We start from the raw sequence: 23,975 nt of genomic DNA, 5'->3' as shown, positions 1-23,975 counted from the left end.
TCAATGTAGTTTCACTCCACCAATGTAAAGGCTTGTCCCCTTACTCGCATTCAGTGGGGGTGTTTGGCGGGCGAGCTCCCACTACCAAAAGGGGAGAGGCCCGTGCTCCAGGTCAGCCCGAATGACAGGGCGGGCAGGCTAACCAGGGAGTCAGGAGGCCAGGGGGGTCCCGTCCTCTGTGAGAGCTGGATTTGCCTGGCTCAGACAGACAGAGTGGGGCCGAGCTAAGGAGAAAGCAGGGGCCCGAGCTGAGCTGGGGAGTGGAGCCGTGCCAGCCAACAGAGTCACAGACGCAGCCCAGGGGGAGCAGATCCTGTGCTGGGCGCAGAGCTGCAGCCACAGAGCCAGGTGTGGTGAGCAACTGGGGCCAGCCAAGGGGGGACCTTGGGCAATGGGCCCAGCGCAGAAAGACACCCCCAGCCAAGCGTCCTTGCAGGCCAGACTGGGAGGGGGATCTTAACCCAAGGCTGACGGTGGGAAGAAGGGTCCCACTACCCAAAGCCTGGAGGGGTGTGGCCGCCACCATTGCACGTGTCCAACTCACAGCATCCCTGCAGCACAGCCAGGGCCGGAGAAGGAGGCCTGGGACCTACAAGGAACAGACTGTACACTGCCCTGATGTCTAGAGACACTGTTTGTGATGTTCCCTGCTACAGGGCGAGGTGATGTGTTTCCTTTAACCTTTCCCATTTTTCCTTCTTCTTTCTTTAAATTAGTTGTTAAACAACTTGTATTTGCTTTAAATTGTATGAAATGATCAATGGGTCAGGGAAGTGCCCAATGCAGAGAGAGTACCCCAGAGGGGGGACACCCTAGCCCCTGTCCTAGGTGATCACAGCAGGGTTGGGGGTCGAGCCCCCCAGGAATCATGGGCCCAGCCTTGTCGGGGTTATGAGGACTCTGCCAGACAGGAGAGTGGAAGGGGAGTCCTCAAGGGCAGGGAGGCCTCTGGGTACTAAGCAAATTCATTGCAACTACAGTAAAGAACAGAATGATCAGACTGGTAGATGAACACAATTTGTTGACGAAGAGTCAACACGGTTTTTCTAAATGGAAACCAGGTCTCATTTATTAGAATTCTTTGAGGGAGTCAAGAAACATGTGGACAAGGGTGAGCCAGTAGATATAGTTTACTTGAACTTTCAGAAAGTCTTTGATAAGGTCGCAAAAAGAAAAGGAGGACTTGTGGCACCATAGAGACTAACCAATTTATTTGAGCATAAGCTTTCGTGAGCTACAGCTCACTTCATCGGATGCATACTGTGGAAAGTGTAGAAGACCTTTTTATACACACAAGGCATGAAAAAATACCTCCCCCCACCCCACTCTCCTGCTGGTAATAGCTTATCTAAAAGTGATCACTTTAGATAAGCTATTACCAGCAGGAGAGTGGGATGGGGGGAGGTATTTTTTCATGCCTTGTGTGTATAAAAAGGTCTTCTACACTTTCCACAGTGTGCATCCGATGAAGTGAGCTGTAGCTCACGAAAGCTTATGCTCAGATAAATTGGTTAGTCTCTAAGGTGCCACAAGTACTCCTTTTCTTTTTGCAAATACAGACTAACACGGCTGTTACTCTGAAACCTTTGATAAGGTCCCTCTCCAAAGACTCTTAAGCAAATTAGGCAGTCATGGGATAAGAGGGAAGGTCCTCTTGTGGATCAGATTAAAAGATAGGGAGAAAGGGTAGGAATAAATGGTCAGTTTTCACAATGGACAGAGGTAAATAGCCGGATCCCACAGCGATCTGAACTGGGACCAGTGTTCTTCAACATATTCATAAATGATTTGGAAAAAGGGGTTAAGAGTGAGATGGCAAAGTTTGCAGAAGATACCAAATTTACTCAAGATAGTTAAGTCCAAAGCAGACTGTGAAGAGTTAGAAAGGCATCTCACAAAACTGGGTGTCTGGGCAACGGAATGGCAGATGAAATTCAAAGTTGATAAATGCAAAGTAATGCACACTGGAAAACATAATCCAAACTATACATACAAAATGACTAGGTTTAAATTAGCTGTTACCACTCAAGAAAGAGATCTTTGCGTGATTGTGGATAGTTCTCTGAGAACATTCACTCAACATTCAGCAGCAGTCAAAAACACTAACAGAATGTTAGGAACTATTAGGAAAGGTATAGATAAAAAGATAGTAAATATCACAATGCCACTGTATAAATCCATGGAACACCAACACCTTGAATATTGTGTGCAGTTCTGGTTCCCCATCTCAAAAAAGAAATATTAGAAATGGAAAGGGTACAGAGAAGGGAAATAACAATTATTAAGTATATGGAACAGTTTCTGTATTAGGAGAGAGAAAATTGACAGGGACTGTTCAGGTTGGAAAAGAGATGACTAAGGAGGTACATGATAGCGGTCTGTAAAATCATGAATGGTGTGGAGAAAGTGAGTAAGGAAGTGTTATTTACCCCTAGACATAAACACAAGAGCCAGGAGTCACCCAATTAAATTAATAGGCAGCAAGTCTAAAAGAAACCAAATACAGTAGAAGCCCGTTTATCCAACCCTCCATTATCCGGCTCTGTGTATTAACTGCACAACCAGTGTACATAGGTCCTCAGGTGCTCTGTTCTGTGGGCACTGGTGGCGATGCAGCATCACACTTATCTAGTCTCTGAATTATCCAGTTTTTTTAATTATCCGATCTGGCCCTGGTCCCTATTCGATCGGATAAACAGGGTTCTGCTGTACTTCCTCACCCAACACACAGCCAAAACTATAACTGGGTTCAAAAAGTAATTAGATAAGTTGATGGACCATAGGACCATCAATGGCTATGAGCCAAGATGGTCAGGGATGCAACCCCATGCTCTGGGTATCCCTAAACCTGTGACTGCCGAAAGATGGGATGAGATGACAGGGGATGGATCACTCAATAAATTTCCCTGTTCTGTTCACCACTCTGAAGCATTTGCACCAACCACTGTAGGAAGACAGGATACTGGTCTGAGTCAGTATGATCATTCTTATGTTCTTAACTTTGTTGTTGACACTGTTTATGCTCCCCATCTTTGGGGAAATCACATGCCTGATTGCCTCAGAAATCTCTGCCCCCACAGTTAATTTGCCAAAACAAAACTAGTTAGCAGTGGACCTGCAGCAGTCAGGAGTAGACTACTTCCAGACAGTTATAGCATCCTGCTTCTGGACCAACTTCACCCCCTTCTTGCATGTCTTCTGACACTGCAGAGTCAGGGCAAGCTGCTCATAAAGCTCCAGAAACATCACTTTCTGCATATGAAAGTTCTGGAGCCACTGCTGGTCCTCCCAGGTCTGCACGACAACGTGATCCCACCAGTCTGTGCCTGTGGCCCTTCTCCACAGGTGCTGGACTACACAGGGGGCATCAGCAGCTTTTCCAAGAGTCATGAGCAGCATCAGCCAGTTGACATGTATCCTCTTCCTGCGACAGGAGCCTTCACCAGCTCAGAAACTGCCACCAGCATCTCACAGATGTTCTGCCCACTGCATGAAACAGGAGTGAAAATACAAGCAGGGCAAATACTTCGAATGGGGCCTCACCCATGTTGCTGGCTCCAGTGGCTGGCAGCTTGCAGACCCAAAACACAGCTTGACTGGCTGTATTGTTGGGGGAGACAACTTCTGATAAAGCGCTGTGGGACACAAGGAACAAAGGGCTGAAGAGGCTACAGCTGGGAGAGCGCGAGGAAGCCTGGGAGAGGCTGATGTGACCTGGTCTGCGCCTTGCACGGTGGGCAAGTGAGCGCTGGTGTGAGACTCGGGTCTTGACATTCTCAACCGAGGGTCACCGTTCAGTGTGGACTCTCCAGTGTGGACTGAGCCTGCAACTCGAGTCCTGCACACCCCAGCTCACATTGCAGTGACTGTTACAGTCTGACGGGGAGACGGTTACACAACTTGTCTCCCTCAGGAACTTTCCTCTTCACAGAAACTTTATTTTAAAGCTGATCAACATAAATTCCATTTGAAATAGAAATAATTAAAGTCAATATTGGGTGTCTATTGTCCTATATGCTACTTCTCTCAACCCCTTTGGAGTGAGATTTTACTTCAGCACTGCTTAATCCAAAGCGGCTGAATTACATCAAATAAAGTTTTGAGTATTAGTCACCGTTTCCTATAATACTGATGCAAAAAAAAAAAAAAAAAAAGGGGAAGAAAACCAGTATAATTTGCAGTTTTACAATATAATTCTGGTTATCACATAATCAGTCTCTTAATCTGTAATAATTAACATCATGTTTAATTCCATTATTACTGGTAACAACAAACGTATTCAAAGATTACAAAATCTTATCATATGCATTATTTTTCTGTCAATCCTCATTTCCTCCAAATGAGCCCCATGTAGTGCTCTGTTCTCCACTAACACAGGTGCCTTCCATTTCCATGAGTTCATTTGTCTCTGGGTTATGTCTACACTGCAACATAAACCTGGTCTTGAGCCCAGGCTCAAGCTTAATCCCCCTTGTATCTACACTGCAATTGCACTAACCCAGGGCTCAGACCGAGGACCCTGCAGGGCCCAAGCTGGATTTATCCGAGATCCAGGTTCTGGGTCCCATTGCATTGCAGTGTAGATATGGCCCCGCTTGACAGGGGTCCCAGGAGTCCACTGGAAGTATCCCACCTCTCGCACTGAGGATATCTTTCTGGTGGAGGGAACTCCAGATATTAGGAAGGGACAGGTATTAGTAATGGGCAGTCTGATCATCAGAAACATAGATAGCTAGGTTTGCAATGACTGGGAGAATCGCATGGTGACTTGCCTGCCTGGTGCAAAGATTGCGGATCTCTCGAGACATCTAGATAGACTTTAGTGCTGGGGAGGAGTCGGTGGTTGTGGTACATGTAGGTACCAGTGACATGGGGAAGGAGAGGAGAGAGGTCCTGGAGGCCAAATTTAGGCTGCTAGGTAAGAGATTGAAGTCCAGGACCTCTATGGTAGCATTCTCTGAAATGCTTCTAGTTCCATGCGCAAGGCCAGTTAGACAGGCAGAACTGCAGGCTCTCAATGTGTGGATGGAGATAATGGTGTAGGCAGGAGGGGTTTAGATTTATTAGGAACTAGGGAAACTTTTGGGGAAGGGGGAGCCTATACAGGAAGGATGGGCTTCACCTAACCCAAAATGGAACCAGACTGCTGGCACTTAACATTAAAAAGGTCGTAGAGCAGTTTTTAAACCAAGGGCAGGGGGAAAGCTGACAAGTGCGGAGGAGCACGTGGTTCGGACAGAGACATCCCTTAGGGGAGGATCTATTAATGGAGATTATGTCCTAGTAAAGGAGGAGAGAATGGAAGACAAAATACAGGTAGGATCTGATGAGAAAGTCAAATTAAAAAAGTCCCATTCAATTACATCATGTAATGGCAGACAGCTGAAAAGTGACAAGTTTTTAAAGTGCTTACATACCAATGCTCAGAGTCTAAATAATAAGATGGGTGAACTAGAGTGCCTCGTATTAAATGAGGATATTGATATAACAGGCATCACAGAAACTTGGTGGAATGAGGAAAATCAATCGGACATAGTAATACCAGGGTACAAAGTATATCGGAAGGACAGACCAGGTCGTGCTGGTGGGGGCGTGGCTCTATATGTGAAAGAAGGCGTAGAATCAAATGAAATAAAAATCTTAAATGAACCAAACTGTGTCATACAATCTCTCTGGATAGTAATTCCATGCTCTAATAAGAAGAATATAGCGGTAGGGATATATTACTGATCACCTGATCAGGATAGTGATAGTGACTGTGAAATGCTCAGGGAGATGAGAGAGGCTATAAAAATAAAAAACTCAATAATAATGGGGGATTTTAACTACCGCCATATTGACTGGGTATATGTCACCTCAGGACAGGATGCAGGATGGGATAATGTTTCTTGGTACCTTAGATGACTGCTTCTTGGAGCAGCTAGTCCTGGAACCTACAAGGGGAGAGGCAATTCTTGATTTAGTCCTAAGTGGAGCACAGGATCTGGTCCAAGAGGGGAATACAGCTAGACCGCTTGGTAATAGTGACCATAATATAATTAAAACACCACAGCAGCCCAGCACTGTAGCATTTAATTTCAGAAAGGGGAACTACACAAAAATGAGAAAGTTAAACAGAAATTAAAAGGTACAACGCAAAAAGTGAAATCCCTGCAATCTGCATGGAAACATTTTAAAGACACCATAATAGAGGCTCAACTGAAATGTGTACCCCAAATTAAAAAACATAGTAAGAGAACCAGAAAAGTGCCACCATGGCTAAACAACAAAGTAAAAGAAGCAGTGAGAGGCAAAAAGGCATCCTTTAAAAAATGGAAGTTAAATCCTAGTGAGGAAAATAGAAAGGAGCATAAACTCTGGCAAATGAAGTGTAAACATTAGGGCTGTCAAGCGATTAAAAAAATTAATCACACGATTAACAAAATTAGTCACGATTAATCGCACTGTTAAACATTAATAGAATACCATTTATTTAAATATTTTGGATGTTTTCTACATTTTCAAATATATTGATTTCAGTTACAACACAGAATACAAAGTGTACAGTGGTCACTTTATATTTATTTTTGATTACAAATATTTGCACTGTAAAAAAACAAAAGAAAAAGTATTTTTCAATTCACCTAATACAAATACTGTAGTGAAATCAGTTTATCATGAAAGTTGAACTTACAAATGTAGAATTATGTACAAAAAAACCTGCATTCAAAAATAAAACAATGTAAAATTTTAGAGGCTGCAAGTCCACTCAGTCCTTCTTCTTGTTCAGCTAATTCCTCAAACGAACAAGTTTGTTTATGTTTGCAGGAGATAATACTGCCTGCTTCTTATTTACAATGTCACCTGAAAGTGAGAACAGGCGTTCGCATAGCACTACTGTAGCCAGCATCGCAATACAAGTTTAGCGAAAACTAAGATACAAGAAGCTTGTAAGATACACTTAAATACAATAGCTTCTTAGTGTTGTGCTATCCCTGGTTACTACAATACAGATGGGATTAGGAAAGAGAAAGTCTGTAACTTCTGTAGTGTTAGCCAATATTAATAATATATACACTGCCACAAACGAAAGAAATTACTGTTGTACCAAATGGTCATTTGTCCCAAAATCCTCAGTAAGTCAGAGGTACATTCCGTCAAACAAAGGTAATATCTAATTGTGAGACCAAACCATCTTCAGGAAAGAGAAAAACTCACAACACAGAGGGCTTTAAAACACCTTTAGTTTCATATAAAATGAATTTCAAGAGCTGGTTATATCTGATAAATCAAAACAGATTCTCCCATTGCGTTCTCCTCTGGTCCATTCAAACTTTCTTCACGCTGTGCCACCTCATTATTAATGTCATGTTCTGTACAAAAGATTTAAGCTTCACCACAAGGGGGAAAAGCAGCCAATCTTCCCATCTGCAAACAATCCCAACTCAGCAGGAAAAAGCCCAGAAGCAGCTTTGCCAATAGATGGAAGCACAGATGAAAGCACAGAATGATTACTCTGTGTTTGGGATCTATTCAAATCCCCCTTCTAGGTCTGTGACACTTTCATCTCTAACCCCAGCGAGTCTGATTTAGGTTCAAAGTGTGATACCTAAGCACAGAGAGCACTCAGAATACGGCATCATGTAACACACTGGGAGGTGCAGGGGTAAAACGTGGGGAGGATAAACTCTATTGTGGCTCACACAGAAGCTAATGCTGCTGGGGTGAGAGGGGATTGTGAAAGTGATGGGGAAGGTGGGAATCCCTTTGACTCACCCCATCTCCTTCAGGTGTCACAGAGGCTGAAATGAAAAGGAGTACTTGTGGCACCTTAGAGACTAACCAATTTATTTGAGCATAAGCTTTCGTGAGCTACAGCTCACTTCATCGGATGCATACTGTGGAAAATACAAAAGATGTTTTTATACACACAGACCATGAAAAAATGGGTGTTTATCACGACAAAAGGTTTTCTTTCCCCCCACCCCACTCTCCTGCTGGTAACAGCTTATCTAAAGTGATCACTCTCCTTACAATGTGTATGATAATCAAGGTGGGCCATTTCCAGCACAAATCCAGGGTTTAACAAGAACGTCTGAGGAACAGTGGGGGGAGGGGGGGGGAATAAACAAGGGGAAATAGGTTACTTTTTATAATGAATCAACCATTCCCAGTCTCTATTCAAACCTAAGTTAATTGTATCCAATTTGCAAATTACACATTTCACGCCCCTCCTACTCCTGCTCTTTGTTCTATTTCAATCTATTTTAATTGAAGAAAATTGTAGAAAAAATACTTCTGTCCAGCACAACCCTGAGCAAGGTGAGAACAAGTGGGATTGAGACAATCTGTCCCCAAGGGGGAACACGGTGACTATCAATCACTTTGTAATGGGGGAGTGGTATCAACGTGATCCTCGGGGTTTATCTAAACTAGGAAAAATGATGGAGGTGAGCTCAGGTCAAGGGGAAAGCTAACCTCAGCCACTCTACTTGGGTTATGATTGCACTGAAAATGTACTTTTGTTGTTACAAGAAGATTGCTAAGCTGAGCAGCTACCTCCATGTACAATCCCAGTGGAGACAAGGCACAGGTAACTTTACCTCAGTGTAGCTAATCAAAGTCAACCCCATCTCCCCCACCTGGAGCTGATGGATATTTCTGGCAGGAGGAGGACACTCCCAAAGACAACGGAGTTGATATAAAGGATCAGGAAAATCACCCCAAAGAAGGGGGAGGTGCAAAATAGAGGCAGGCAACTCACGTGGAGCTGAGACACCACACTGAAGAAAACTTGTGCAAACTTTGTGGTAATTCGCTAATGTATTTTACAAAAATTCTTTGACCAGCCCTAATCAAGACATTTATGGCGTTACTCGCCTATGTGGATTCTCTTATGTTTGATGAAAGTTGAGCTCTGACTAAAACTCTTCCCGCACTCAGGGCAGGTGAAGGGTCTCTCTCCTGTGTGGATCCTCTGATGTGTGATGAGGGTTGAGCTCTGACTAAAGCTTTTCCCGCACTCAGAGCATGTGTAGGGTGTTTCTCCTGTGTGGACTCTCTGATGTGTTATCAGGTTTGAGTTCCGATTGAAGCTTTTCCCGCACTCAGAGCATGTGTAGGGTTTCTCTCCCGTGTGGATTCTCCAGTGTGTGATGAGGTGTGAGCTCCGGTTGAAGCTTTTCCCGCACTCAGGGCATGTGTAGTTTGTCACTCCTCTATGGATTCGCTGATGACTAATAAGGGCTGAGCTCCGACGGAAGCTTTTCCCACACTCAGAGCATGAGGAGAGTGTCTTCCCTACATGGATTCTCTGATGTGTGATGAGGTTTGAGCTTCGACAGAAGCTTTTCCCGCACTCAGAACACGTGTAGGGTCGCTCTCCCGTGTGGATTCGCCGATGTGTGATAAGGTGTGAGCTCTGGCTGAAGCTTTTCCCACACTCAAGGCAGGTATAGGGCGTCTCTCCAGTGTGGATTCGCCGATGTGTGATCAGGTTTGAGCTGTGGTTGAAGCTTTTCCCACACTCAGGGCATGTGTAGGGTTTCTCTCCTGTGTGGATTATCCAATGCCTAATAAGATCTGAACTCTCACTGAAGCTTTTCCTGCACTCAGAGCACGAGTAGGGTGTCTCACCTGTGTGGATTCGCTGATGTGTGATAAGGGCTGAACTCCGACAGAAACTTCTCCCACACTCAGAGCACGTGTACGGTGTCTCTCCTGTGTGGATTCTCCGATGTTTGATGAGGTTTGAACTGTGATTGAAGCTTTTCCCACATTCAGGGCATGTGAAGGGTGTCTCTCCAGTGTGGATTCTCTGATGTGTGATCAGGGCTGAGCCGTGACTGAAGCTTTTCCCACATTCAGGGCATGTGTACGGCCTCTCTCCAGTGTGAACTCTGTGATGTGTGATAAGGGTTGAGCTCTGACTAAAGCTTTTCCCACACTCAGAGCATGTGTAAGGTCTCTTTCCTATATTAATTCTTTCATGTCGAATAAGGTCTGAGCCACTACGGAAGCTTTTCTCTGGCCTATGCTGACTCTCACAGGCTTTTGCCTCTGCACAACTCCAAGAAACTTTCCCTTTGGATCTTCCTGCTAATGTCCCTCGTGGTTCTACTTCCTCAGCATCTTCCTGCTGGGAATACTCCTTGTTCTCACTCACCATCCCATCTCCTGGAAAGACAGAGAGAGAATCCAGACATAGGTCACTCCCTGTGCTGGGGAGAAAGGAAACATCAGAGAGAGGAATGGGAAAAGGTGGGAACAAGCTCAAATAAGTGCTGGAGAGACCAAACAACACAGAATTTAATTTCCACCATTCTTCCCTCCCCCACACTCCCCCCAAGCCCTTCCCTGGAGGACAGAGAGAAGAGGGTCAATTCTCAGTCCACAGCCCATTCAGGAAGAAGGAATATTAAGGAGGGAGCTACAGCCTTATGTCAGTCAGGAGAGGCGGGAAATCATGAGTGACATCTGCCATGAGGATGCCACACCTGCTGGGAACAAATCTGAATTTGGAGAAGTCGCAAGATCTTTGTACGGAATCCCAAATGTTTCCTTCATTCATGGACAGTTTCTGAGTCGGTTTAACGGATGCCTCACCTGTCTTGGCACCTTTCTGGAGCTCTTTTTCCTCAGAGCCCTGGAGATCTGGGACCCACGGCTCTTCCCCTCGGTCCAGCCGGGAGATCACATCAGGTTTGGAAACTGGAAACCCTGTGTAAGAGAACAAAAACAAGAGAGATCAGCTGAATCTGTGGGATACTTGTCACAAAGAACAGTCCATGGTTTTACTCGCCACTCATTTTTAAGCATCCCGAGGCCAGCTTCCTGGGATCCAAGCAGCAGGACAGTTTATATAATCAATCAGGTTTATTACAGTAATGCCTAAGGGCGAATAAAAAATTGGTCCCCTAGGCACTGTATAAACAGAGTATGAGATTGTCCATGCCCTGAGGAACTTACAATGTATATCAGGGGTCTCAAACATGCGGCCCATGGGCTGCATGGATTATTTTCTGCGGCCTGCCAGCTCCCCACGGTCCCCCTGCCCCCTCCCAGCATTTACCTAGAGCAGCTCCGGCCTGGCGCACACGAGGGGCAGGGCAGGCTCCCTGCCTGCCTGCCCTGCCCCCGCGCCGCTCCGGAAAGCGGCCAGGACCTGGGGCGGGGGGGCCACAGGGGTCTCTATGTTGCCCTGGCCGCTCCTCCAGGTACCTCCCCCAAAGCTCCCATTGGCCGGGAAATGTGGGGAGGGGTTGGAATGGGGGCAGGGAAGGGGTGGGAAGAGGCAGGGAAGGGGTGGGGCCTAACAGAAGGGGTGGAGTGGGGGCAGGGCAGCGGGGGGGATGGTCAGCTGTGCGGCCCTTGGGCCAACATACTAGTCCTCATGTGGCCCTCGTGGTCATTTGAGTTTGAGACCCCTGATCTATACAGACAAGACACACACCAGGTGGGGGAAGGGTTAGAATACATGAGTAGAGCGAACAATGTAATGGCAGACCGATATGATGAACACAGGCATAACCTGATACTATTGTATTTAACTGTGATGGGGTACACAATTCCCACACTGGGCCTGATGGGGTTAAAGGACATTACTGGGCACAGGTAGCCCTGCCCCCCAAAGCTTGTGAAGCATGCCTCAGCTGGAGGGGCTGGTTAAAAAGGAAATGGGGGGGCTGAAAGGAAAACAGATCTTTCTCCTGAAAAGCCACTTGGAAGGTTGGAGCTGGGATGGAAGCATGATGTTGGTGAGGCCCACAGGCAGTGCTGTCTCCAAACCCCGCACCCACTTTTCTCACAACCAGCAGACCCCACGGGGCTCTGCTCTTTTGAACTCTGGGTGGGAGCTTGAGTGGGAGATTGGTCCTGCTTTGAGCAGGGGGTTGGACTAGATGACCTTTTGAGGTCTCTTCCAACCCTGATCTTCTATGATTCTATGAGACACCAACTAGAGACCTTGGAAGAGGCTTTTGCTATGGTGGAGAGCTACCTGATGTCCTGATGTCCCTTGGGTCCATAGCTGAAATACCAAAAGCTAGTCTTGTACAGCCCTGGAGCCCCAAGTACCACTGACCCACACCTCACTGAAGCTATCCAGGGAGATTTGGGTACTGAATCCTGGTAGAGGGGGATAAAAAGGCCTATAGAGGAGCCTGGAAGCCCACCCTCAGCTAGCCAAGAGCCATTTAGGTCAAACAGAGCAGCCTCATTAGATGGGGCCATCCCACTCAGGAGAATTAAAGGTGAAACCTCCTTTTCCCATGGGGGCTAGTTGCATGTGAGCAGCCAGGCCATTTCAGATGGGACTGCCCATTCATGGACTATAATTATGGGCAGGCCTGGAGAGCAGATAACTGGGCTCAGAAAAGGGGCCCAGGGAAAACATTAGTCCCCTTGCTAGTGAATGGAGTAAAAGTACAAGGACTGATAGACTCTGGCTGCAGCCAGACTTTAGTCAGGGAGTGGTTGGTGGGGTTGGGAGGAGAATCTAGATGCATGATCTACCTCCAGTGTATCCACGGGGACATACAACCCTGTCCGATTAGACTGGTGCAACTCACTGTGCAAGACCACACCAAGCCAGTACAGGCCAGAGTAGCCAAAGACCTGGCCTATCTGGTCATACTTCGGCATGACTGGGATGATTTAACTGGGAATTGGTCCTGCTTTGAGCAGGGGGTTGGACTAGATGACCTTCTGGGGTCCCTTCCAACCCTGATATTCTATGTTTCTATGATTCTATGACTGGAAGTTTTTCAGGGAGGACGTCCACGGATGGCCTGGAGCATCTGTAGAGGGACTAAAGCGTGGAATGGAAGAACCAGGAGGACAGTAGATGGCCATGGAAGCCAAGAGGAGGTGCCATGAGGAGACAGCTCCACTGGAGGCCAAAGATCCAGGAGAAGGACCACCCTCATTGGAAAATGACTTTTCACCTGAACTTAACTGGAGGAATAGGGGCCTGCTTCAACCTCTGAACCTGGACCTGCTGTCTAGCAAATAAACATTGTGGGAGAGCAAAGGAGGGACCCAACCCTGAGTCAGGTTTATGAATGTCTCACCCATGTGGATGACAAAATGTTAGACCCACAGCAGCTGAAATAGTGGCCCTATTTTGAACTGCTAGAGGAGAGATCATATCGGGTGATGAACCATGCTGAGACAGGGCTGGTCAAATGCAGCTTCGGTACCAATGAATTTCCAAAGGGGAGGTGCTTCAATGGGCCCATGCAGTGCTGTGCCGGGGCTCTTGGGGACAGAGAAGAATCATAGAATCTCAGGGTTGGAAGGGACCTCAGGAGGTCATCTAGTCCAACCCCCTGCTCAAAGCAGGACCAATCCCCAATTAAATCATCCCAGCCAGGGCTTCATCAAGCCTGACCTTAAAAATTCTAAGGAAGGAGATTCTACCACCTCCCTAGGTAACGCATTCCAGTGTTTCATCACCCTCCTAGTGAAAAAGTTTTTCCTAATATCCAACCTAAACCTCCCCCACTGCAACTTGAGACCATTACTCCTTGTCCTATCCTCTTCTACCACTGAGAACAGTCTAGAACCATCCTCTCTGGAACCACCTCTCAGGTAGTTGAAAGCAGCTATCAAATCCCCCCTCATTCTTCTCTTCTGCAGGCTAAACAATCCCAGCTCCCTCAGCCTCTCCTCATAAGTCATGTGTTCCAGACCCCTAATCATTTTTGTTGCCCTTCACTGGACTCTCTCCAATTTATCCACATCCTTCTTGTAGTGTGGGGCCCAAAACTGGACACAGTACTCCAGATGAGGCCTCACCGATGTCGAATAGAGGGGGATGATCACGTCCCTCGATCTGCTGGCTATGCCCCAACTTATACATCCCAAAATGCCATTGGCCTTCCTGGCAACAAGGGCACACTGCTGACTCAACAGACACTCAACAGAGTGACCATGGAGTTCTACTGGCCAGGCATCCACCCCAGAGGTACGGGACTATTGTGCCTCCTGCCCCAGGTGCCAGTGGGTGAGCCAGAAAAAGATCTCAAAGGCCCCCCCGGTACTATTTCCCACTGCAGGGGTCCCTCTGATTGGCAGGTGCTGGGATTGGGGGACAGGGGAATGATCACTGGATGATTGCCCTGTTGTGTCCATTTCCTAGGAAGCATCTGGCATTGGGCCCTGTCAGAAGACAGGATACTGGGCTAGATGGACCACTAGTCTGATCCAGTATGACCATTCTTAAGTTCTTATGGATAGGTGTCCAACTGGTGGGCCCAATGAAAATGTCTGCAGCCAGGTACAAATATACATTGGTGATCCTGGATTGTACCACCAGAGACCCTGGAGCCATTCCCCTCTGGTCAGAAATGGCAGTTGTCGTTGCCAGTAAGCTCATAAAAGTATTTGCCTGAGTAGGTACCTGCAAGGAATTATTGACAGAGCAAGTGACAAACGTCACCTCACAGTAGTGAATGAATTTCGCAACTTGATATGGGTCAAGTCCTGGAAGACGTCAGTATAGCACCACCAAACCGACAGTGTGGTGGAACAGTTTAACAAACCATTAAAGAGTTGTGATAGTTCAATCCACTGACTTGTGACCACCCCACCTATCCTGCTCACTGCCTGCGAGGTTCCCCAGGGATACACAGGTTTCTCCCCATTTGAATTACTGCATAGGAGGCAGTCATAGGGAATCCTGGATCTCCTCTGTGGGATGTGGGAAGGGCAGAACACCAGAACAACTAAGTTATACTGGGCAGAGACGGGCTCCACCTTACGAAGAGAGGGAAGAGCATCTTTGCGAGCAGGCTAGCTAACCTAGTGAGGAGGGCTTTAAACTAGGTCCACCAGGGGAAGGAGACCAAAGCCCTGAGGTAAGTGGGAAAGCGGGATACCGGGAGGAAGCACAGGCAGGAATGTCTGTGAGGGGATGGCTCCTGCCTCATACTGAGAATGAGGGGCGATCAGCAGATTATCTCAAGTGCTTATATACGAATGCACAAAGCCTTGGAAACAAGCAGGGAGAACTGGAGGTCCTGGTGATGTCAAGGAATTATGACGTGATTGGAATAACAGAGACTTGGTGGGATAACTCACATGACTGGAGTACTGTCATGGATGGTTATAAACTGTTCAGGAAGGACAGGCAGGGCAGAAAAGGTAGGGGAGTAGCACTGTATGTAAGGGAGCAGTATGACTGCTCAGAGCTCCGGTACGATACTGCAGAAAAACCTGAGTGTCTCTGGATTAAGTTTAGAAGTGTGAGCAACAGGAGTGATGTAGTGGTGGGAGTCTGCTATAGACCACCGGACCAGGGGGATGAGGTGGATGAGGCTTTCTTCCGGCAGCTCGCAGAAGCTACTAGATCGCATGCCCTGGTTCTCATGGGTGACTTTAATTTTCCTGATATCTGCTGGGAGAGCAGTACAGCGGTGCATAGACAATCCAGGAAGTTTTTGGAAAGCGTAGGGGACAATTTCCTGGTGCAAGTGCTAGAGGAGCCAACTAGGGGGGGAGCTTTTCTTGACCTGCTGCTCACAAACCGGGAAGAATTAGTAGGGGAAGCAAAAGTGGATGGGAATCTGGAAGGCAGTGACCATGAGTTGGTTGAGTTCAGGATCCTGACACAGGGAAGAAAGGTAAGCAGCAGGATACGGACCCTGGACTTCAGGAAAGCAGATTTCGACTCCCTCAGGGAACGGATGGGTAGGATCCCCTGGGGGACTAACATGAAGGGGAAAAGAGTCCAGGAGAGCTGGCTGTATTTCAAGGAATCCCTGTTGAGGTTACAGGGACAAACCATCCTGGTGAGTCGAAAGAATAGTAAATATGGCAGGCAACCAGCTTGGCTTAACGGTGAAATCCTAGCGGATCTTAAGCATAAAAAAGAAGCTTACAAGAAGTGGAAGGTTGGACATATGACCAGGGAAGAGTATAAAAATATTGCTCGGGCATGTAGGAATGATATCAGGAGGGCCAAATCGCACCTGGAGCTGCAGCTAGCGAGAGATGTTAAGAGTAACAAGAAGGGTTTCTTCAGGTATGTTGGCAACAAGAAGAAAGCCAAGGAAAGTGTGGGCCCCTTACTGAATGAGGGAGGCAACCTAGTGACGGAGGATGTGGAAAAAGCTAATGTACTCAATGCTTTTTTTGCCTCTGTCTTCACGAACAAGGTCAGCTCCCAGACTGCTGTGCTGGGCATCACAACATGGGGAATAGATGGCCAGCCCTCTGTGGAGACAGAGGTGGTTAGGGACTATTTAGAAAAACTGGACGTGCACAAGTCCATGGGGCCAGATGAGTTGCATCCGAGAGTGCTAAAGGAACTGGCAGCTGTGATTGCAGAGCCATTGGCCATTATCTTTGAAAACTCGTGGCGAACGGGGGAAGTCCCGGATGACTGGAAAAAGGCTAATGTATTGGCAATCTTTAAAAAAGGGAAGAAGGAGGATCCTGGGAACTACAGGCCAGTCAGCCTCACTTCAGTCCCCGGAAAAGTCATGGAGCAGGTCCTCAAAGAATCAATCCTGAAGCACTTACATGAGAGGAAAGTGATCAGGAACAGTCAGCATGGATTCACCAAGGGAAGGTCATGCCTGACTAATCTCATCGCCTTCTATGATGAGATTACTGGTTCTGTGGATGAAGGGAAAGCAGTGGATGTATTGTATCTTGACTTTAGCAAAGCTTTTGACACAGTCTCCCACAGTATTCTTGTCAGCAAGTTAAAGAAGTATGGGCTGGATGAATGCACCATAAGGTGGGTAGAAAGTTGGCTAGATTGTCGGGCTCAACGGGTAGTGATCAATGGCTCCATGTCTAGTTGGCAGCCGGTGTCAAGTGGAGCGCCCCAGGGGTCGGTCCTGGGGCCGGTTTTGTTCAATATCTTCATAAATGATCTGGAGGATGGTGTGGATTGCACTCTCAGCAAATTTGCGGATGATACTAAACTGGGAGGAGTGGTAGATACACTGGAGGGCAGGGATAGGATACAGAGGGACCTAGACAAATTGGTGGATTGGAATCTCCTTCCTTAGACGTTTTTAAGGTCAGGCTTGACAAAGCCCTGGCTGGGATGATTTAGTTGGGGATGGGTCCTGCTTTTGAGCAGGGGGTTGGACTAGATGACCTCCTGAGGTCCCTTCCAACCCTGATATTCTATGATTCTATGATTCTATACCGTCAAGAAAGAAACATGTATATACCTGAGTCGACTTCTTCCTTCTGGGTTACTGGACCTCAGAATCAGTCTCCCCCACCTGTTTTACCACCTTGGCAGGGCCTTGCCATCAGGCCAGAAGCTTGGATTTAACTGTCAGCAGTAGAAGTATTGCTCGGTCTCCAGGTTGGAGCTCTCAGAGACAGGCCTTGCTGTTGACCTGCTCCTCATTGTGTTGTGCCATTTGCAGGTTTTCCCTCACAAGTGCCCCTAGGCACCACAATGAGGAGCAGGTCAACAGCAAGGCCTGATGGCAAGGCCCAGAAGGAAGAAGTCGACCCAGGTATATCATGTCAACCTTCCCAAAGCTTGGAAGGGACAATAGGGCCTCCTTGTCATCCCACTCCCTCCAAACCCGAAACTTGGCCCTCAGGCCCCCACACCCAAGATCATACCCCAGTGCTGGTAGGGAAGAACCTGCGGCCCAGCCAAGAGCAGTGAGGAAATGGAGTAGAGTGAACAAGCTGGAGGGAAGCCCGGTCCTTCTCCTGAAATGCCACACGGAAAGTTGAACCTAGGAGGGAACCACGATACTGGTGAGTCCCATCTGCAGTGCCGTCACCAAACCCTGCCCTTTCCTGTGAACTGGCAGGCCCTGTGAGGCTCTGCTCATCTGAACTCTGTTCAGGTCCAGATTGTTTGGACTCTAGGGGACCATGTCCCGAGCTGAAAGAGAGAGGTAGGAGGCAGCTCAGAGTGGCTGATTCTCATACTCTGCATGGAGGAGTCAGCTGCTGTTTATTCCCCCACGGTCCTGGGCTGGGACCCAGTACAGAGGGAGGTCTTAGGCCCCCCTACCATGCCCCGCTTGAGAGCTAACCCGAAGATGGGCCAAAGCTGTGATGCCTGTGGCCTAAAGGCAGGGGTAGGCATCTCTACATCCACCCCACTTTGGGGCAAGAGATGAGAAACCAGATATGCTAGCCATTAGGACACCTACCCTCCCTGAACAAACTTTAATATTATGAATTTTACCTGCATATTTGAACTAGCCCTTGAAAGCATGAAAATGTCACTGAGTATTACACTGAGATAAGCCAGATTATATCGGCCCATAGAATATTCACACACCTTTGTATCAGTGTGTCATGTATTTGTGTGTTCCTGGCTGGTGGGTGGGGAATAGGTTTCCTGTGGAATTTGCTATCAGCAGGGAGTCATTAATGCCAAATTCCAAGGCTGATTATGCAGATATCCAGCGTTTGAGGCTTTGTCCCCCTTCAGTAAGAGCAGTGACTTGTGTTACCTGTTTAAGGAGACTGGGGAACAAAGACAGATTTAGGGGCATAAAAGGCTGTTTGAGCTGACTGAGGGGGTGTCCTTGAGTACATCTACACTGCAGAAATAAAATCTGACAGGGAGCCTGGGTCTGCAGACTCGGGCTCGCAGGGCTCACATTACAGCACTAAAAACAGCCGTGTACTTTCCTGCTCAGGCTGGAGCTCAGGATCTGAATCCTGGGGTGGCACGTAGGTCTCAGAGCCTGAGCTTCAGCCAGAGCTGGACCATCAGTATGGCTATTTGTAGCACCGCATCATGAACCCCATGAGCCCGAGTCTGTAGATCCAAGCTCAGAGGCTTCCTGCTATGTGTATTATTTTGCTGCGTAGACATACCCACTGTCTTACTGGATCCTCTTTAACGACCCCTTCATACCAACCCAGACTTCATGTTTCCTCCTATGCTGCTTGAGCAGTCTTTTTAACCCTTTTGCACCCCCTGGCTAGTAATCCCTAGGCAAGTAGGTCACTGCTGTGCATATCATTCATAAAAATTATACAGAAAATTCTCACTTCATCACGTCTCTTCCTCCTTTCAGACAGAACTAAGCAGGGTCACTTTAACTGATGACCTCAAGAATCCCAGAATTGTTATCCATGGATGCCAAAACCAATCTCCCACCCCCTTGGTAGCTGTCCTAACAGGCATGTCATAGAATCATATGATCAGAGAAACATAAGGTTAGAAGGGACCGCAAAGGTCCATGATTTTTATAGTACGGTTTTCAAAAGAACATAAAAACGGCCATACTGAGTCAGACCAATGGCCCATCTAGCCCAGCATCTGGTCTTCCCACAGTGGTCAGTGCCTGATGCTTCACAAGGAGTGAACAGAGAAGGGCAATCTATTGAATGATCCATCCCCGGTGGTCCAGTCCCATCTTCTGGGAGTCAGAGGCTAGGCACACCCAGTGCATAGAGTTGTGTCCCTGACCATCTTCGTTAACAGCCATTGATGGACTTATCCTACATAAGCTTATCTAATGCTTTTCTGAACAGCACTGATCCCAGTACAGATTCCTGAAGGATCCCGCTATTTGCCTCTCTCCACTATGAACACTGACCGTTTATTCCTACCCTTTCTTTCCTACCTTTTAACCAGTTACTTATCCATGAGAGGACTTTCCCTCTTATCCCATGATTGCCTTGCTTAAGAGCCTTTGGTGAGGGATCTTTCAGAAAGCCCAAGCGCACCAAATCCACTGGCTCACCCTTGTCCAAATGTTTGTGGAATCCTCAAATCATTCTAATAGATTACTGAGGCACGATTTCCCTTTACAAAAGTAGCGTTGACTCTTTCCCAATGAGTCAAGTTAATTTATGTATTTGATAATTGTGTTCTTTCCTACCGTTTCAACCAATTTGCCGGACACTGAAGTCAGGCTTACCAGCCTGCAATTGGCAGGGTCACCTCCGGAGGCTTTTAAAAAGAATCAGCATGACATGACCTACATGAAAGTCATTTGGTACAGAGGCGGATTTAAGTGATTGGGGTGTGGTATTCACCCCACACTAGCCTAGAAGGGGTTAGTGAGGCTGAGACAGGGCCAATTCACCAGATAGGCCACAGCTGAGGGGAACTGAATGGCCCAAGTCAGGGGTGGCCAACCGGTGGCTCCTGCCAGGAGCCAACTCTGGGGAAAAAATGGGGGGTGCTCAGCACCCTCCAGCAGTCCTCTGCCCCTCCCCCAGCACCTCCCGCCTGCCGGCGCCACGCCCCCATCAGCTCCTGCCCCACCGCCGCGATCTGCTGTTTTGCGGCGTTGAGGCGGCTCTGGGGAGAGAGGGAGGGAGGGGGGCTGTGTGCCGTGTCCTCGCTCCTCCCCCTCCTCCCCAGAGCCGCCACAAGACCACGAAACAGCTGATAGCGGCAGACGGGAGCCCGTGGGGGAGGGTGGAGTGAGAACCCAGTGCACAGCCTCCCCCCTCCTTCGCCGCCTCCTCCATCCCCTTGCCTGCTGCCCATGTTTTGCACCAGGAGGCTCTGGGAGAGAGAGTGGGAGGAGCAAGGACACAGCTCACTGAGAGAGGGGGCAGGAAGAGGCGGGGTGTAGGTGGGGACTTGGTGAAAGGGGTGGAGTGGGAGGTGGGGCCTGGGGCAGAGCCAGGTGTCCAGCAACCCCTGGCTGGAGCCTGTGTCTCCTTCAGTAAAGCACACAAGTGACTACTAGTTGGTGTGGAAATTTTTAATCAAAATTTTTCTGACACCATCTATCAATGGAAGACAAGTGCAAACAGAAAAGAAAATACACAGAGGAAAATCGAGGCTTCCAACAGGAGTAGGAGCATAAATACTTTTTTTGTTGAACGTAACGGTAAGGCCAAGCATCTTCTTTGCCAGACGTGTGTCTCTCACTTCAAATCTTCAGACTTGCCACGTCATTTCGCTTCTAGCCATTCACATAAGGATCAAGAATTCCCAGAAGGTTCTGAACTCCACACTTTAAAACTGAAAGCTTTGAAAAAAAACACACAGATGTAGAAGACGAGTTCCTCACCCGATTTGCCAACCAATCGCAGACTGTAACGTTAGCCTCCTATTATGTGGCCTGACACATAGCCCATGCAAAGAAGCCCTACTCTGAAGGCAAGTTTATAAAAATGTGCCTCACTGCTAGGACTGAAATCACATCACCAGAGAATGAGAATCTACAGAAGAAAATTTCTGGCCTGCAGCTTTCACGCCACACAGTAGAACGCAGAATCTCCGACCTGAACAGTGACATTGAATCGCAACTGCACTTGAAACTTCAGCAGTGTGAGTATTTGAGCATCGCTTTGGATGAGTCGTGCGATGTACAGGATAAACCTCAATTATCGGTATTTGTCCACACTGTGTCTGACGACTGTGTTGTAAGGGAAGAACTCCTCGATATCGTGCCACTAAAGGACAGAACTTGTGGACGAGATATGAAGGAGGCACTGATGTTGTTAGTTGCAAAACACTACTTCCCTTTACAGAAGCTCACTGCCATTGCAACAGACGGGGCTCCGTCCGTGTGGGGATCTGTGAATGGATTAGTAGGGCTTTGTAAGTCTGATGAGAGCCTTCCTGAATTGTGGACGTTTCACTGTATTATTCATTGGGAGCAACTGGTATCTAAAAGTCTCAAATTTGATCACGTCACGAAACCCGTCTTGCACATTGTGAATTTCATTCACTCAAATGCACTCAATCACATACAATTTCAAAATCTAATAGAAGAACTGGATGAAGACGACTTCCCTAACGATTTGCCATTTCACTGTGCAGTTTGATGGCTCCTGAGAGGTAAAGTTATTTCCTGTTTTTTTGAGCTCCTGGAACCAGTAAAATTGTTTATAGAGGAGAAGCAAAGAATACACCCTGAGCTTACAGATCCTGGGTGGGTCCTAGACTTGGCATTTCTTGCAGACATGCTGCTGCATTTGAATAAACTAAACGTGGACTGACAAGGAAAATTCCGGTTGCTGTCTGATCTACTGCAAAGTGTATTTGCGTTCATGAACAAACTGCAGTTGTTTCACAGACAAATGCTTGAGGGAGAGCTGATACACTTTCCCTCAATATCACAACTTCCAGACAGATCAAAAGAAGATGCAGCAGAACCCCTAAAATGGCGCACAACTAGATATGTGAGCATGATTAAAGATCTTAAGAACAGTTTTGAGGAAAGATTCCAAGATTTGTAGCAGAAAATCAGATTTCGGATTGACCCTTTTAGTGCTGAAGCCGATTGTATGAAGCCCCCTTTAGTTCCTGACGAAGCAACATCCCAGATGGAAATAATAGAACTTTTGGAAGATGACAGATTGAAATCTGTTCAGAAGACTGAGGAAACCCGTACTTTCTGGAAATCTGTACCAAAAGGATAAATACCCCAACATCAGAGGTGCAGCCCTAAAATTGATCTTGATGTTTGCCTCAACCTATCTTTGGGAGTCTGTTTTCTCAACACTCAAACATGTGAAATCCAAGCACCGATCCATTTTGACAGACAGTCACTTAAGAGAACTGCTGCATGAGCACAACTGAACACAAACCAAACTTCAAGGGAATTGTTGAAAGCAAAGATTGCCAGAAGTCCCACTAAGTAAAGCGTTAAGACAAATTCTTATTGTCGTTAACTATACATTATAAATGCATAATAAATATACATTATCAAATTATATAATGATTTTGTGTGAAATACACACACACACACACACATAATCATTACATAATACTGTGGCTCCTTGGCAATGTACATTGGTAAATTCTGGCTCCTTCTCAGGCTCAGGTTGGCCACCCCTGGCCTAAGTAAACACTTGAATGATGGAGCCAGCTCAGAAGGAACAGGAGAGGCTAGGATAAAGCCAGGAAGGTGGCAGCAAAAAAGGACTACTGTGAGGAAGCATGCAGCCATTTTCTGGACATTGGAGAGGGAGGCAAGGAAATCCTAGTGGGAGAGGGTGTAGCAAAGGCTCAAGGAGATGGCAGCACGGTTTAAGATGGTGCAGACCTTGCCTGCTGATTACAGGGTCCCTGAGCTGGAACACGGAGTAGGGGGTGAGCCCGGGTTCCCCTACGAGCCACTGGGGAAGTGGCGCTGACCAGGCAGTGGATGGGAAGACAGCCAAAGACATTGTGCATGGAGAGACTTTGATAGCTGGCAAAACATATAGTGATCTGGCTAGAGAGCCAATCCACAGAGAGAGAGAGAGAGCACCCGGACTCCCAGAGAGTGGGACAGAAAGGCAGCAGGGTGTGCAACGAGCTGCAGAAGTAAGTGTCTCCTTCTATACAACTCTCTTTTGTCAGGCCTTACTAGCCTAGGTTTTCTCCCTCTTTCCTGCTTCTCCCCCCTTGCACTTCCTCCCTGTGCTCTTCTATCCAATCTCCTCGTTACTGGGTTAATTAGCTCATTAGCTTCACTGCCCCAGTCTGATCTGGCAATCAGGAGCTCCTCTCTTAATCAGGCCCTGCCCAGGGCCTAATGGGTTAAACAATGACTAGAGCGCTGGTTCAACTGCTGATTCCCAGCTCTCTGTCACAAACTCCAAGAAAAGACTCTGAACAGGGAATCCCTCAGGCCTGAGCTGAAATCAGTGAAACACCCGAATCACGAAGAGACAAAAGCCTGGGACTCTGTAAGAGAAGAACGGCCACAAGGCGTTATCCATTACAGAGGTGACATTGCCAGTGTGAGTGGCTCATGAAAAGCGGTTCCCAGTCCTCTGCTCTGGACAAGTGCCGTAAGGCCTGACCAGTGGGGGAGGAATACATTTTTGTTCGACTGGAGCGGATCTGGGTAATAAGTGTAGGCTCTAGATCAGGGGTCGGCAACCTTTCAGAAGTGGTGTCCCGAGTCTATTTATTCCCTCTAATTTAAGGTTTCGTGTGTCAGTAATACAGTTTAACAATTTTTGGGTCTCTTTCTATAAGTCTATAATATATAACTAAACTATTGTCATATGTAAAGTAAATAAAATTTTTAAAATGTTCAAGAAGTTTCATTTAAAATTAAATTAAAATGCAGAGCCCCCCGGACCGG

The 23,975-nt window shown here is 47.2% G+C and overlaps 1 protein-coding gene across 2 annotated transcripts in view; it reads right to left on the bottom strand.

Annotated features, from left to right (window-relative positions):
- The window catches only part of LOC140895940 (uncharacterized), a 149,435-nt gene that overhangs the window by 21,004 nt on the left and 104,456 nt on the right, over positions 1-23,975 (bottom strand). Inside the window, exons 4-5 of one of the 2 annotated variants that reach the window (XM_073306900.1) lie at positions 10,585-10,698; positions 8,864-10,194 (exon numbers count right to left, since the gene is read on the bottom strand). The exons of the other annotated variant lie outside the window; for it this stretch is intronic. Of the exons in view, the coding sequence (XP_073163001.1) occupies positions 8,864-10,194; positions 10,585-10,698 (1,445 nt within the window). The remainder of the gene's footprint in view (positions 1-8,863; positions 10,195-10,584; positions 10,699-23,975) is intronic. 2 annotated transcript variants of the gene reach the window in all.

This window comes from Lepidochelys kempii, chromosome 11 (assembly GCF_965140265.1).
Source record: "Lepidochelys kempii isolate rLepKem1 chromosome 11, rLepKem1.hap2, whole genome shotgun sequence".
Lineage (NCBI taxonomy): Eukaryota > Metazoa > Chordata > Testudines > Cheloniidae > Lepidochelys > Lepidochelys kempii.
This window is presented reverse-complemented; position numbering and strand designations above follow the sequence as displayed.